This window comes from Chelonia mydas, chromosome 2 (assembly GCF_015237465.2).
Source record: "Chelonia mydas isolate rCheMyd1 chromosome 2, rCheMyd1.pri.v2, whole genome shotgun sequence".
Lineage (NCBI taxonomy): Eukaryota > Metazoa > Chordata > Testudines > Cheloniidae > Chelonia > Chelonia mydas.
The window spans coordinates 182,724,115-182,738,327 of record NC_057850.1 but is presented as its reverse complement, the minus strand read 5'-3'; the positions used below and the strand labels follow the sequence as shown (position 1 = coordinate 182,738,327).

General features: G+C 47.1%; 1 protein-coding gene across 1 annotated transcript in view; it reads left to right on the top strand.

Moving 5' to 3' along the window:
• The window catches only part of CDCP1 (CUB domain containing protein 1), a 54,623-nt gene that overhangs the window by 16,214 nt on the left and 24,196 nt on the right, over positions 1-14,213 (top strand). The window contains exons 2-3 of the mRNA XM_027826722.3: positions 4,311-4,520; positions 13,753-14,109. Of these exons, the coding sequence (XP_027682523.2) occupies positions 4,311-4,520; positions 13,753-14,109 (567 nt within the window). The remainder of the gene's footprint in view (positions 1-4,310; positions 4,521-13,752; positions 14,110-14,213) is intronic.

Here is a 14,213-nt window from a genome sequence, read left to right as displayed (position 1 = left end):
GATAATTCCACAGCTGTTACTGGTAGTTGGGCTGCTGTTGAGGTTGTGTCTAAAACAAATTGTATATGATAAGACAAATCGGAGAGTGTTCAGAACAATGAAATTGATGAAAGTTCTGGAAAAATAAGACTGACAGTGGAAGGCTGGCAGAGATGGGAGTGTTCAGACTAAGGGAAGGCATTACTGAGAAATAAAGGGACATTAGCAAGAGAACAAGGATCAGTTATTAATGAGGAGTCCAGGCCAGAACAAAAAGTAATGAGCTTAAGTGGCAGTGGGGAAAATTTAGGGTTAAAATTAGACAGTGGAACAAACTGTCCATGGTAGCTGCAGAATTGCCATCATTTGAGGAATCCAGGGCTAGATTAGACATCTGTCTGTCAGAGATAATTTAGGAAGTCACTTAAATCCATCCTTCCACAATGCAAGGGCAGGACTGGGTGGTCTGCTAAGGCAGGGGTGGGCAAACTTTTTGGCCTGAGGGCCACATCGGGGTTGCGAAACTGTATGGAGGGCTGGGTAGGGAACGCGGTGCCTCCCCAAACAACCTGGCCCCCGCCCCCTGACTGCCCCCTTCAGAACCCGCGACCCATCGAACCCCCCCGCTCCCTTGTCCCCTGACAGCCCCCTCCTGGGACCACCCCGCCCCAAACTGCCCTCCTGGGACTCCCCCTATCCAACCCCACTGCTCCCCACCCCTTTACCATGCCGCTCAGAGCGGCAGGAGCTTGCAGCCGTGCGGCCCAGCCAGAGCCAGCCACGCCACCGCGCCGTCCTGGCAGCATGGCAAGCTGAGGCTGCAGGGGAGGGAAGACAGCAGGGGAGGGGCCAGGGACTAGCCTCCCTGGCCAGAAGCTCAAGGGCTGGTCAGGACAGTCCTGCAGGCTGTAGTTTGCCCACCTCTGTGCTAAGGGCTCCTTCTATCCCAAAATCGGTATGACATTGTGCAGATGAAGAGTAACTGTCTTCTTATTTCTTCTTGCTTGTTAAATATTCTGTGAGTCATCGTACCGAGCAGCATTTATGGTACATGGAAATTCATTCCTTACAAACAGTATATACAATTCTTGGTTATCCTTATAAGGAGACGTGTGGAGAAAAGCATAGTCAAAGACAGATCAGTATGAGTCATGATCATGGTGTTTACAAAGCACCGCAATAGAAGTAATTTATATAGTCTTGTCTGCCTGCTCTGTAGTATATTTTCTAAGCTATTCAGTCCAAAGTACTAAGTGACTCTGGGATCACTGGATGCATTTTTGTTTGTGTATGAGCTTTTTTTTTTAAGGTCCTAAAGAAGATGACATTTGATTTAGTAAATTACACTAATCTAATGTTTGCAGTAAAGACATTGCTGATGTTTCTGTACTGTGCTCTCAATCATTTTGGACAGTAAAAATATCTTCAAAGTTTTATCTTAGGGAGATGTTTGTGCTATGATCTGGCTTAAGGTGTCTCTCTATGCAGATTTCTAGCAGCTGGCCCCGGCAAAGATAAGAGCCTGTTACTTTGTCATGGTCAATAGCATTAGCTCTTTCTATCTCAAGATGGTAAAGGCTCCTGCTTTGGGGTGCTGATTCAGGAATGCATTTTCAAAGTTATCATTAAGTAATCATGTGTTTAAAGTTAAGGATGTGCTTTAGTCCTATTGGGACTTGGTGAATAGCAATGTACACAGATGTGCTTTCCTGAACCATAGAGCTTGGTGCTTGATCTCTGTTAAAGACCATAGTGTCTGTGTTCTGTCCTGGTTTGTTGCAAGAATAAGTATACTGTTTCAAGTACCGGGGGTAGCCGTGTTAGTCTGTATCCACAAAAACAACAAGGAGTCCGGTGGCACCTTAAAGACTAACAGATATATTTGAGCATAAGCTTTCGTGGGTAAAAACCTCACTTCTTCAGATGCATGGAGTGAAAGTTACAGATGCAGACATAAATATACTGACCCATGAAGAGAAGGGAGTTCCCTCACAAGTGGAGAACCAGTGTTGACAGGGCCAGTTCGATCAGGGTGGATGTGGTCCACTCCCAACAATAGATGAGGAGGTGTCAATTCCGGGAGAGGCAAAGCTGCTTCTGTAATAAGCCAGCCACTTCCAGTCCCTATTATAGCCCAAATTAATGGTGTTAAATTTGCAAATAAAGTTTAGTTCTGCTGTTTCTCTTTGAAGTCTGTTTCTGAAGTTTTTTTGTTCAAGTACAGCTACTTTCAAATCTGTTATAGAATGTCCAGGAAGATTGAAGTGTTCTCCCACTGGCTTTTGTGTGTTACCATTCCCGATGTCCGATTTGTGTCCATTTATTCTTTTACGTAGGGACTGTCCGGTTTGGCCAATGTACTTGGCAGAGGGGCATTGCTGGCACATGATGGCATATATAACATTAGTAGACATGCAGGTGAATGAGCCTCTGATGGTGTGGCTGATGTGGTTGGGGCCTCTGATGGTGTAACTAGAGTAGATATGGGGACAGAGTAGGCAACGAGGTTTGCTACAGGGATTGGTTCCTGGGTTAGTGTTTCTGTGGTGTGGTGTGTAGTTGCTGGTGAGTATTTGCTTCAGGTTGGGGGGCTGTCTGTAAGCGAGGACTGGCCTGTCTCCCAAGGTCTGTGAGAGTGAGAGATCTTTTTCCAGGATAGGTTGTAGATCATTGATAATGTGCTGGACAGGTTTTAGCTGGGGGCTGTACGTGATGGCCAGTGGTGTTCTGTTGTTTTCCTTGTGGGGCCTGTCCCATAATAGGTGACTTCTGGGTACCCGTCTCGCTCTGTCAATCTGTTTCCTCACTTCCCCAGGTGGGTATTGTAGTTTTAAGAATGCTTGATAAAGATCTTGTAGGTGTTTTGCTCCAAGCCCTCAGACAGAGACAATTCAATTGTATCTTAGAACTTGGCTCTAGACAATGGATCGTGTGATGTGTCCTGGATGGAAGCTGGAGGCATGTAGGTAAGTATAGCGGTCAGTAGGTTTCTGGGATAGGATGGTGTTTATGTGACCATCACTTATTTGCACTGTAGTGTCCAGGAAGTGGATCTCTTGTGTGGACTGGTCCAGGCTGAGGTTGATGGTGGGGTGGAAATTGTTGAAATCCAGGTGGAATTCTTCAAGGGCCTCCTTCCCGTGGGTCCATATGATGAAGATGTCATCAATGTAGCGCTGTTTCAGGGTTTCCAGAGACTATAAAGGGAAAAGTGAAAGCTAGGACAATTGTCCTGGGAGAATAGGCTTTTTTTTATTTCTAAACAAGAGTTGATCATGAAAATTACATTAAGCAAGGAAGAAGTCTTTAGATACACACCAACAATCAAGCCCCATTAACTCCCTCTGTTTCCAGCTACCATACTAATAAATATCAGAGAAATTAAGAACTGTCATGGTGAAAGTATATTCTTTTGTGCATCAAGTATATGGAATAACACAAAGCCAAATGAAAAAGGTTAATCTCTATTTTACTAAGAATAGTTTATCAGATTTCCACTATGAGAACTGCTTTGTGTGGGAGAATAGGAAGCGGAGAAGAGAAACTCTCTTGTGGCTCACCACTGCACTCCCCTGACTTCTCATGTGGTGGTCTCAGTGTGTTTATAGAACCAGTGTCCTAAAGAGAAGATAGCAGGCATGAGCAGTTCCCATTGACTTCAGTGAGACTAGGATTGGACCTAAGCAAGGAATTACGATGTTAGTCTTCACTTCTTTGCTAAACTGAGTAAGAATATTTTAACTGCATTGTTACAAGGGAAGAACAGTGCAGGATTTTTTGTCAGTAGCCATTTATAATACTGGTTCTTCAGCAGTTTTAGAAATGAAGAGGAATAAATGGATGAATTAGGATGTCACTACCAGGATGAATTGAAGAGATGGCAGTGATAACACTGCATTAAGTCAGTCTTCTGTTGCTCCTGGAGCGTGCAAATTTGCTCCCTCTAAAACTTCCCATCAAACATGTTGCACTGATATTGATGAAATCTGGATGCAGAGCTACTGGAATGGGAAGATTTCCCTCCAATGCAGAAGACTGGATACTGGGCTAGGTGGACCATTGGTCTGACCCACTATGACTGTTCTTATGTGACATTCAACATCTTTCTTTTCTCATTTAGCAAAACCAAAAATTTTGGCAGATGCAACAGGCAGATTTTTTGCAGCTGTTTCAACTAGGTATAAAGAGTGTTTTGTAGGCTCAAAATTTCAAATTTTAAGAACACGATGAAAACGTTACTCTTTAAAAATGTAGCATCCTTAGCTGTGTGGGGAAATTATCTGATATTCACATACTGATTACTTTAAATCATATTTATTTTGTCTTTTCAGGTTCTTTTGCAATATCTCTTCATGCTGTGGACAACATCACTGTGACGATTAAACAAGGGTCTTCTGTTCCACCAATAAATTACTGTAAAATCTGTACCAGTCAAACGTGCACATATGAACTCAGGATAACTGCTGGGGTAAAAGAAAATTTTGCTTTCCTGTGTGAGACACCAGAGAAATATTTAGTCATGGAAATCCAGAAGAACATTGGTAAGATGTGTATTTAAAATTTCTCCTTTTAGAATTTCTGAATCTCCCTGACATTCTCATTTAGTGTTTCGTTCATAATAATACATAGGAGTGTCTTATTCATTATGCCACCTACTGCAGGCTGAGCTAGAGAGAAATCATTCAGGGTGGAAAGTTGATATATAGCTACTTATGTGTGGGAACTGCAGAAGCTGTTCACTGAACTTTGCATGTTTGTAGCTCACAATGTGAAATATGGACTTGCCAGCTTTGAAACCAAGTTGTTGCAGAAATCATTCTGAATAAATGAAAATATTATATACAATTCCTTATTGTTCTTATTAATTTATAGGCCCACTGCAACTGAATCTCCTAGCACAGACCTCAGAACACCTCCTTTGACTTTAACAGGCTTCTGCATGAGAGCAGGGGCTTGTGCTAGCAGATCTGGTTGCTGTAGGGGTGGCCTTTGTAAGTATGGTGTAGACCAGAGGTGAGCAAACTATGTGGCCTGCGAGACTCTCCTGCCCGGCCCTTGAGCTCCTGGCCGGGGAGGTTAGCCCCCAGCCCCACCCCTGCTGTCCTCCCTCCCCAGCAGTCACACTGCAGTGTGGCCGGCTCCGTCTGGGCAGCGGGGCTCCGAACTCCTGTCGCTCTGAGCGGCATAGTAAGGGGGCGGTGGGGCGGGGGGTTGGGTAGGGGGTCCCAGGGAGCAATCAGGGGACAGGGAGTGGTTGGATGGGGCGGGGTGGTCAGGGGTCGGGGAACAGGTGGAGGTTGGATAGGGCGTAGGAGTCCTAGGGGGCCTGTCAGGGGTGGGGGTGTGGATAGCGGGTAGGGGGGCAGTCTGGGGACAGGGAGCAGGGGGGGTTGGATAGGGGGTGGGGTCCCGGGGGGCCTGTCAGGGGGTGGCGGTGTGTTAAGGGTCAGGGGGACAGGGAGCAGGGGGAGTTGGATAGGTGTGGGAGACCCGGGTTGCCTGTCGGGGGCGAGGGTATGGATAGGGGTCGGGGGACAGGAGCAGGGTGAGGGGATTGGATGGGGGTGGGGTACTGGGGAGGCGGTTAGGGGCAGGGGGTGCTGGGAGGGGGCAGTCAGGGGACAAGGAGTGGGGGGGGTTAGATGGGTTGGGGGTTCTGAGGGGGGGCAGTCAGGGGGCGGGAAGTGGGTGGGGGCGGATAGGGGGCAGAGGCCAAGCTGTTTGGGGGGCACAGCCTTCCCTATCTGGCCCTCCATATAGTTTCGCACCCTGATGTGGCCCTCAGGCCAGAAAGTTTGCCCACCCCTGGTGTAGACTGAGGGTATGTCTACACTACGAAATCAGGTCAAATTTATAGAAGTCGTTTTTTTAGAAATCGGTTTTATATATTCGAGTGTGTGTGTCCCCACAGAAAATGCTCTAAGTGCATTAAGTGCATTAACTCGGCGGAGTGCTTCCACAGTACCAAGGCTAGAGTCGACTTCCAGAGCGTTGTACTGTGGGTAGCTATCCCACAGTTCCCGCAGTCTCCGCTGCCCATTGGAATTCTGGGTTGAGATCCCAATGCCTGATGGGGCTAAAACATTGTCGCGGGTGGTTCTGGGTACATATCGTCAGGCCCCCATTCCCTCCCTCCCTCCTTGAAAGCAAGGGCAGACAATCGTTTCGCGCCTTTTTTCCTGAGTTACCGGTGCAGACGCCATACCACGGCAAGCACGGAGCCCGCTCAGGTAACCGTCACAGTATGTCTCCTGGGTGCTGGCAGACGCGGTACTGCATTGCTACACAGTAGCAGCAACCCATTGCCTTATGGCAGCAGACGGTGCAATACGACTGGTAGCCGTTCTCGTCATGTCCGAGGTGCTCCTGGCCGCGTCGGCCGGGAGCGCCTGGACAGATATGGGCGCAGGGACTAAGTTTGGAGTGACTTGACCAGGTCATTCTCTTTAGTCTTGCAGTCAGTCCTATTGAACCGTCTTGTGGTGAGCAGGCAGGCAATACGGATTGCTAGCAGTCGTACTGTACCATCTTCTGCCAGGCAGGCAAGAGATGAGGATGGCTAGCAGTTGTACTGTACCATCTTCTGCCAGGCAGGCAAGAGATGAGGATGGCTACTAGTCGTATTGCACCGTCTTCTGCCGAGCAGCCATGAGATGTGGATGGCTTGCAGTCCTTCTGCACCGTCTGCTGCCAGCCAAAGATGTAAAAGATAGATGGAGTGGATCAAAACAAGAAATAGACCAGATTTGTTTTGTACTCATTTGCTTCCCCCCCTCCCCTGTCTAGGGGACTCATTCCTCTAGGTCACACTGCAGTCACTCACAGAGAAGGTGCAGCAAGGTAAATCTAGCCATGTATCAATCAGAGGCCAGACTAACCTCATTGTTCCAATAAGAACAATTACTTAGGTGCACCATTTCTTATTGGAACCCTCCGTGAAGTCCTGCCTGAAATACTCCTTGATGTAAAGCCACCCCCTTTGTTGATTTTAGCTCCCTGAAACCAACCCTGTAAGCTATGTCGTCAGTCGCCCCTCCCTCCCTCAGAGCAACGGCAGACAGTCGTTCTGCGCCTTTTTTCTGTGCGGACGCCATACCAAGGCAAGCATGGAGGCCGCTCAGCTCACTTTGGCAATTAGGAGCGCATTAAACACCACACGCATTATCCAGCAGTATATGCAGCACCAGAACCTGGCAGAGCAATACCAGGCGAGGAGGCGACGTCAGCACGGTCACGTGAGTGATCAGGACATGGACACAGATTTCTCTGAAAGCATGGGCCCTGCCAATGCATGCATCATAGTGCTAATGGGGCAGGTTCATGCTGTGGAACGCCGATTCTGGGCTCGGGAAACAAGCACAGACTGGTGGGACCGCATCATGTTGCAGGTCTGGGACGATTCCCAGTGGCTGCGAAACTTTTGCATGCGTAGGGGCACTTTCATGGAACTTTGTGACTTGCTTTCCCCTGCCCTGAAGCGCATGAATACCAAGATGAGAGCAGCCTTCACAGTTGAGAAGCGAGTGGCAATAGCCCTGTGGAAGCTTGCAATGCCAGACAGCTACCGGTCAGTTGGGAATCAATTTGGAGTGGGCAAATCTACTGTTGCAGCTGCTGTGATGCAAGTAGCCCACGCAATCAAAGATCTGCTGATATCAAGGGTAGTGACCCTGGGAAATGTGCAGGTCATAGTGGATGGCTTTGCTGCAATGGGATTCCCTAACTGTGGTGGGGCCATAGACGGAACCCATATCCCTATCTTGGCACCGGAGCACCAAGCTGGCGAGTACATAAACCGCAAGGGGTACTTTTCAATAGTGCTGCAAGCTCTGGTGGATCACAAGGGACGTTTCACCAACATCAACGTGGGATGGCCGGGAAAGGTACATGATGCTCGCATCTTCAGGAACTCTGGTCTGTTTCAAAAGCTGCAGGAAGGGACTTTATTCCCAGACCAGAAAATAACTGTTGGGGACGTTGAAATGCCTATATGTATCCTTGGGGACCCAGCCTACCCCTTAATGCCATGGCTCATGAAGCCGTACACAGGCAGCCTGGACAGTAGTCAGGAGCTGTTCAACTACAGGCTGAGCAAGTGCAGAATGGTGGTAGAATGTGCATTTGGACATTTAAAGGCGCGCTGGCGCAGTTTACTGACTCGCTTAGACCTCAGCGAAACCATATTCCCACTGTTATTACTGCTTGCTGTGTGCTCCACAATATCTGTGAGAGTAAGGGGGAGACGTTTATGGCAGGGTGGGAGGTTGAGGCAAATCGCCTGGCTGCTGGTTACGCACAGCCAGACACCAGGGCAGTTAGAAGAGCACAGGAGGGCGCGGTACGCATCAGAGAAGCTTTGAAAACCAGTTTCATGACTGGCCAGGCTATAGTGTGAAAGTTCTCTTTGTTTCTCCTTGATGAAACCCCCCGCCCCTTGGTTCACTCTACTTCCCTGCAAGCTAACCACCCTCCCCTCCTCCCTTTAATCATTGCTTGCAGAGGCAATAAAGTCATTGTTGCTTCACATTCATGCATTCTTTATTCATTCATCACACAAATAGGGGGATGACTACCAAGGTAGCCCAGGAGGGGTGGTGGAGGAGGGAAGGAAAATGCCACACAGCACTTTAAAAGTTTACAACTTTAAAATTTATTGAATGCCAGCCTTCTTTTTTGGGGGGCAATCCTCTGTGGCGGAGTGGCTGGTTGGCCGGTGGCCCCCCTACCGTGTTCTTGGGCGTCTGGGTGTGGAGGCTATGGAACTTGGGGTGGAGGGCGGTTGGTTACACAGGGGCTGTAGTGGCAGTCTGTGCTCCAGCTGCCTTTGCTGCAGCTCAACCATACACTGGAGCATACTGGTTTGGTCCTCCAGCAGCCTCAGCATTGAATCCTGCCTCCTCTCATCACACTGCCGCCACATTTGAGCTTCAGCCCTCTCTTCAACCCGCCACTTACTCTCTTCAGCCCACCACCTCTCCTGCCGGTCATTTTGTGCTTTCCTGCACTCTGACATTATTTGCCTCCACGCATTCGTCTGTGCTCTGTCAGTGTGGGAGGACAGCATGAGCTCAGAGAACATTTCATCACGAGTGCGTTTTTTTTTTCTTTCTAATCTTCACTAGCCTCTGGGAAGGAGAAGATCCTGTGATCATTGAAACACATGCAGCTGGTGGAGAAAAAAAAAGGGACAGCGGTATTTAAAAAGACACATTTTATAAAACAGTGGCTACACTCTTTCAGGGTAAACCTTGCTGTTAATATTACATACATAGCACATGTGCTTTCGTTACAAGGTCGCATTTTGCCTCCCCCTACCGCGTGGCTACCCCCTCCACCCTCCCCGTAGCTAACAGCGGGGAACATTTCTGTTCAGCCACAGGTAAACAGCCCAGCAGGAACGGGCTCCTCTGAGCATCCCCTGAAGAAAAGCACCCTACTTCAACCAGGTGACCATGAATGATATCTCACTCTCCTGAGGATAACACAGAGAGATAAAGAACGGATGTTGTTTGAACGCCAGCAAACATACACTGCAATGCTTTGTTGTACAATGATTCCCGAGTACGTGTTACTGGCCTGGAGTGGTAAAGTGTCCTACCATGGAGGACGCAATAAGGCTGCCCTCCCCAGAAACCTTTTGCAAAGGCTTTGGGAATACATCCAGGAGAGCCGCGAATGCCAGGGCAAAGTAATCCTTTCACATGCTTGCTTTTAAACCATGTATAGTATTTTAAAAGGTACACTCACCGGAGGTCCCTTCTCCGCCTGCCGGGTCCAGGAAGCTGCCTTGGGTGGGTTCGGGGGGTACTGGCTCCAGGTCCAGGGTGAGAAACAGTTCCTGGCTGTCAGGAAAACCGGTTTCTCCGCTTGCTTGCTGTGAGCTTCTACAACCTCATCATCTTCTTCTTCATCCCCAAAACCTGCTTCCATGTTGCCTCCATCTCCATTGAAGGAGTCAAACAACACGGCTGGGGTAGTGGTGGCTGAACCCCCTAAAATGGCATGCAGCTCATCATAGAAGCGGTATGTTTGGGGCTCTGACCCGGAGCGGCCGTTCGCCTCTCTGGTTTTCTGGTAGGCTTGCCTCAGCTCCTTAAGTTTCACGCGGCACTGCTTCGGGTCCCTGTTATGGCCTCTGTCCTTCGTGCCCTGGGAGATTTTGACAAAGGTTTTGGCATTTCGAAAACTGGAACGGAGTTCTAATAGCACGGATTCCTCTCCCCATACAGCGATCAGATCCCGTACCTCCCGTTCAGTCCATGCTGGAGCTCTTTTGCGATTCTGGGACTCCATCATGGTCACCTCTGCTGATGAGCTCTGCATGGTCACCTGCAGCTTGCCACGTTGGCCAAACAGGAAATGAGATTCAAAAGTTTGCGGTTCTTTTCCTGTCTACCTGGCCAGTGCATCTGAGTTGAGAGTGCTGTCCAGAGCGGTCCCAATGGAGCACTCTGGGATAGCTCCCGGAGGCCAGTACCGTCGAATTGTGTCCACAGTACCCCAAATTCGACCCGGCAAGGCCGATTTAAGCGCTAATCCACTTGTCAGGGGTGGAGTAAGGAAATCGATTTTAAGAGCCCTTTAAGTCGAAATAAAGGGCTTCATCGTGTGGACGGGTGCAGGTTTGCATCGATTTAACGCTGCTAAATTCGACCTAAAGTCCTAGTGTAGACCAGGGCTGAGTTACTGGGATGAATCATCCTGTGTTGATTGTAATGAATAAACATTCATCCATGCATGTTGGCTCATAATACCGTGATTATATATCGTTTCCACATTGCGCATACACAGTTTACATATGGTCATTAAAGTTAACAACATGTACAGTAGTACTACTGCATAATATAACAAATTGATAGCTACCTAGGACTGAAAGGTTATCGCCACGCTGCACATCTGAGCCTCTCACTGTGATGATCTGACAGTGGAGATACTCATCCTCATACTCCAAAATACAGGCCCCTATCCAACATTGGGAAATCATAACTAATCCTTCGCTGTTAGCAGTATAGGACCTCTGATGCACATTTAAACAAGTTTGATTCAGCTCAACAGAGGGCAATATACATATACACACACATACACACACACACACAAATGACAAAGTCAAAGCACTCAAAAGCTAGGAAATGGCAGAATGAAGGTTGCCCATTAACTTTAATTTGTCCCCATTGTGAATGTGCATTGTGATACAATCTTTTATTACAGAATCGTACTATTTTTTTCTACAGGACCCCTGCCTCATTCAGTGCACAGAATGGATGGTGCGCACTTAATGAGCAGCTATTCAATACTTTGTTTTATGCTCACTGTGCAATGTGTGGTCCTCGACCTTATTTACTGCACACTATTAAACCTAACTCTGAAGACAGGATTATTCATTTCCTCCTGGGCTTTTCTATGGTACTCACCACTATCATATCTGAGAGCTTTACATACATTAATGAATGTATCGCATCACAATACCCCTGTGAGGTGAGGGTGCGATATTATCCCCGTTTTACAGGTGGGTAGCTGAGGCACAGCAGATAAGGTAAAAGGTATTCTCTAATTTTGGGTGCCCAATTTGAGACTCCAAGGACCTGATTTTTGAGAGTACCTAGCACTATATAGCACTTTATAGCTCCCACTGATTTACAGTTGAAGTTTTGAATGTTTAGCGCTTGTACAAATCAGACCCCACCATCTCAAGTTGGGCATCCAGAACATGAGCAACACACAATTAGTGATTCATAAGTATGAAAAATTAAACTTAAGTGGCTTGCTTAGCATCATATAGGAACTCTGTGGGAAAGTCAGGGAAGGAATCCAGTTCTGCAGGGCATCATTCAACTGTCTTAACCACTGCACTCCTCCCGCCTTCCTGTAATCTCCTGCCTCACTTACTGCCAACTGCTTCAGCAAATGAGGTAAGGTTCCTACGGGCAACTCTGCCCGTCCAGTCCTCCCCCACTTCCCCCCTGCCCCGTGCATTCCACGTTCTTGTCAGATCTGTCTTTCTCTCAGTTCCTAGTCCCAGTCTCCCCAGCGCTTTGCCTGGCTTCATTGTTCTCCCTACTTTTCTCTCACTAGCTCCCAGTCCCGGCCTGCCCTCCTGCACCAGCTCAGTCTCTTTGCCCAGCCAGTCAAACCCCAATCACCTTTTCTCTTCTCCCCCACTCCCTCCAGTCCGAATCTCACCAGACTCCTTTTCCCAATATACTCCTTTCACTCCCCTCTGCATTCAAACAAAAGACAGTGAATGTTTCCAGCCAACGGGTCATTGAGAGCACAATGCCCAGCCCCACCCTCGTCTGGAGCATTTAGAATCATAGAATAGAATCATAGAATATCAGCGTTGGAAGGGACCTCAGGAGGTCATCTAGTCCAACCCCCTGCTTAAAGCAGGACCAATCCCCAACTAAATCATCCAAGCCAGGGCTTTGTCAAGCCTGACCTTAAAAATATCTAAGGATTTACTTCAGAGAAAGTCCTTCTGTGGCCTGGTGGTCCTGGGCTGGCACAAGCTCATTTGTTCTGTGAGGAGGGTGTGTGCACAGTCCGCCAGCACTAGGAGTTGTGATGGGTTGGAGCATGATCATGGAGGACAGAATCTTTGGCGACTGTAGCTTTTAAGATCTAGCAAGTCTTTATTGAGCATGCCCAAACTGCAGTTATTCAAAGCCTTATAATTTGGTCAAATTTGGGTAGATTTTCAAGGGAGAGCAGAAGGCACATCTCTGACACAAAGGCCACCCCCTTGCCAAACTTCAAGTTGCTGGTCTAAAGCATGGACATTTCAAAAAAAGTTTGCCAGATTTTTTAACGTGGGGAAAAACAACATACTTTGCCCTTTGGTCTTAGAAACGGCTGAACCATTTTGGCTGAAATTTTCCAGAAAAATTCAGCCCGAGACAGACATCTGGCATGGAAAATTTCAGCCTATATGGCTAAAGATTGGTAAAGTTTTGTAAACGGCTGAAAATAGGGTATTAGTTTAAGGTTGTCTTATATAATAATGATGTTACTAGCCTTACTTATAATTATCCAGTTAATGACCAAATAAACGAGGGGCAGGATTGATGTGGAAGCTGTAAGTTGGCATTTCCTGATTACCATGCAGCTGAAATATTGTAACCAACCACTGCAGGATGTCCCTGAGTGCTCTCGTACACCAGTCCCTTCTGGATGCCTGGTAGCACACTCTGTGCTGCACGGTTTCAGAGGCAAGTCTTGTAGGTGCTTCAAACACTTCAAGTAGTGTTGCCAACTCCTATGATTGTGTCAAGAGTCTTGCTATATTTAATTTTTTTCTTAAACGCCCCAGTTCCTGGAGTCACAAATCTCAGCTTTCATTTAAAAAAAATATTTTTTGCCCTCATGGATGTGGAAGAAAGATTGAAAACATGAACTATAAAGGGTCAAAAGGCAAATAAAAAGAACCCAAAATGTATTGGTTTTTCAAAATCTGTCTTCATAATAATGAGATTCATTATCTTTTGGGGGCCTGACTTATGGTTTTTGAACACCCAAGATTGTCAGTACTGTTCTAGCTTTCTCAAGAGGGATGCAGGGAAGTGTACAGTGCATGTAATTTCTTGTCTTAAAACTATTTGCTTTGATTTGCTAGCTGTTAAAACAGTGAAGGAATGTTGCACACTGTAATTTAAGTGGTGGTGTGGATTTAGGTATAATTTAATAGAAAAACATGAACACAGTGTGTGTGGGGGGAAAAATAGCAAGTTCCTCAACTGTTCATGGTTTGTGCACCTGCTTTGTGTGTGTCTGTTTTAGATTGTACGTCAGGCCCGTGCCCCTTTGGAGATGTTCATCTTCAGCCATCAGGACTGCCTCGCCTTAACAGGACCTTCTTCTGGGATGTGAAAGCCAATAAGAAGGTTGGACTTGAACTGAAATTCTCTACACCATGGTTAAGGCAGATTGGGCCCACAGACACTTGTCCAGATTTAATCACATACAGTATCAGCAGCTGTATTGACACTACCACAGTCAGCATTGGAACCTTCTGCAGAAATGGCTCAGTGTCTCGGGTCAAGGTGCAGGGGGGAGTTGTCATGGCTTTAAAGCTCCCATGGAATTCAGATCTCACCACCTCTGGCTTTAACATAGCAAACAGATCTTCCATAAAAAGTAGGTACAGTATACTATTTACTTATTTATTTGCAGTTATTATTAGCTCCTGTAGCTTGCAAAAGGGTTTTTTAATCTTTGTATAGGTCTAATCATTAGTGCTT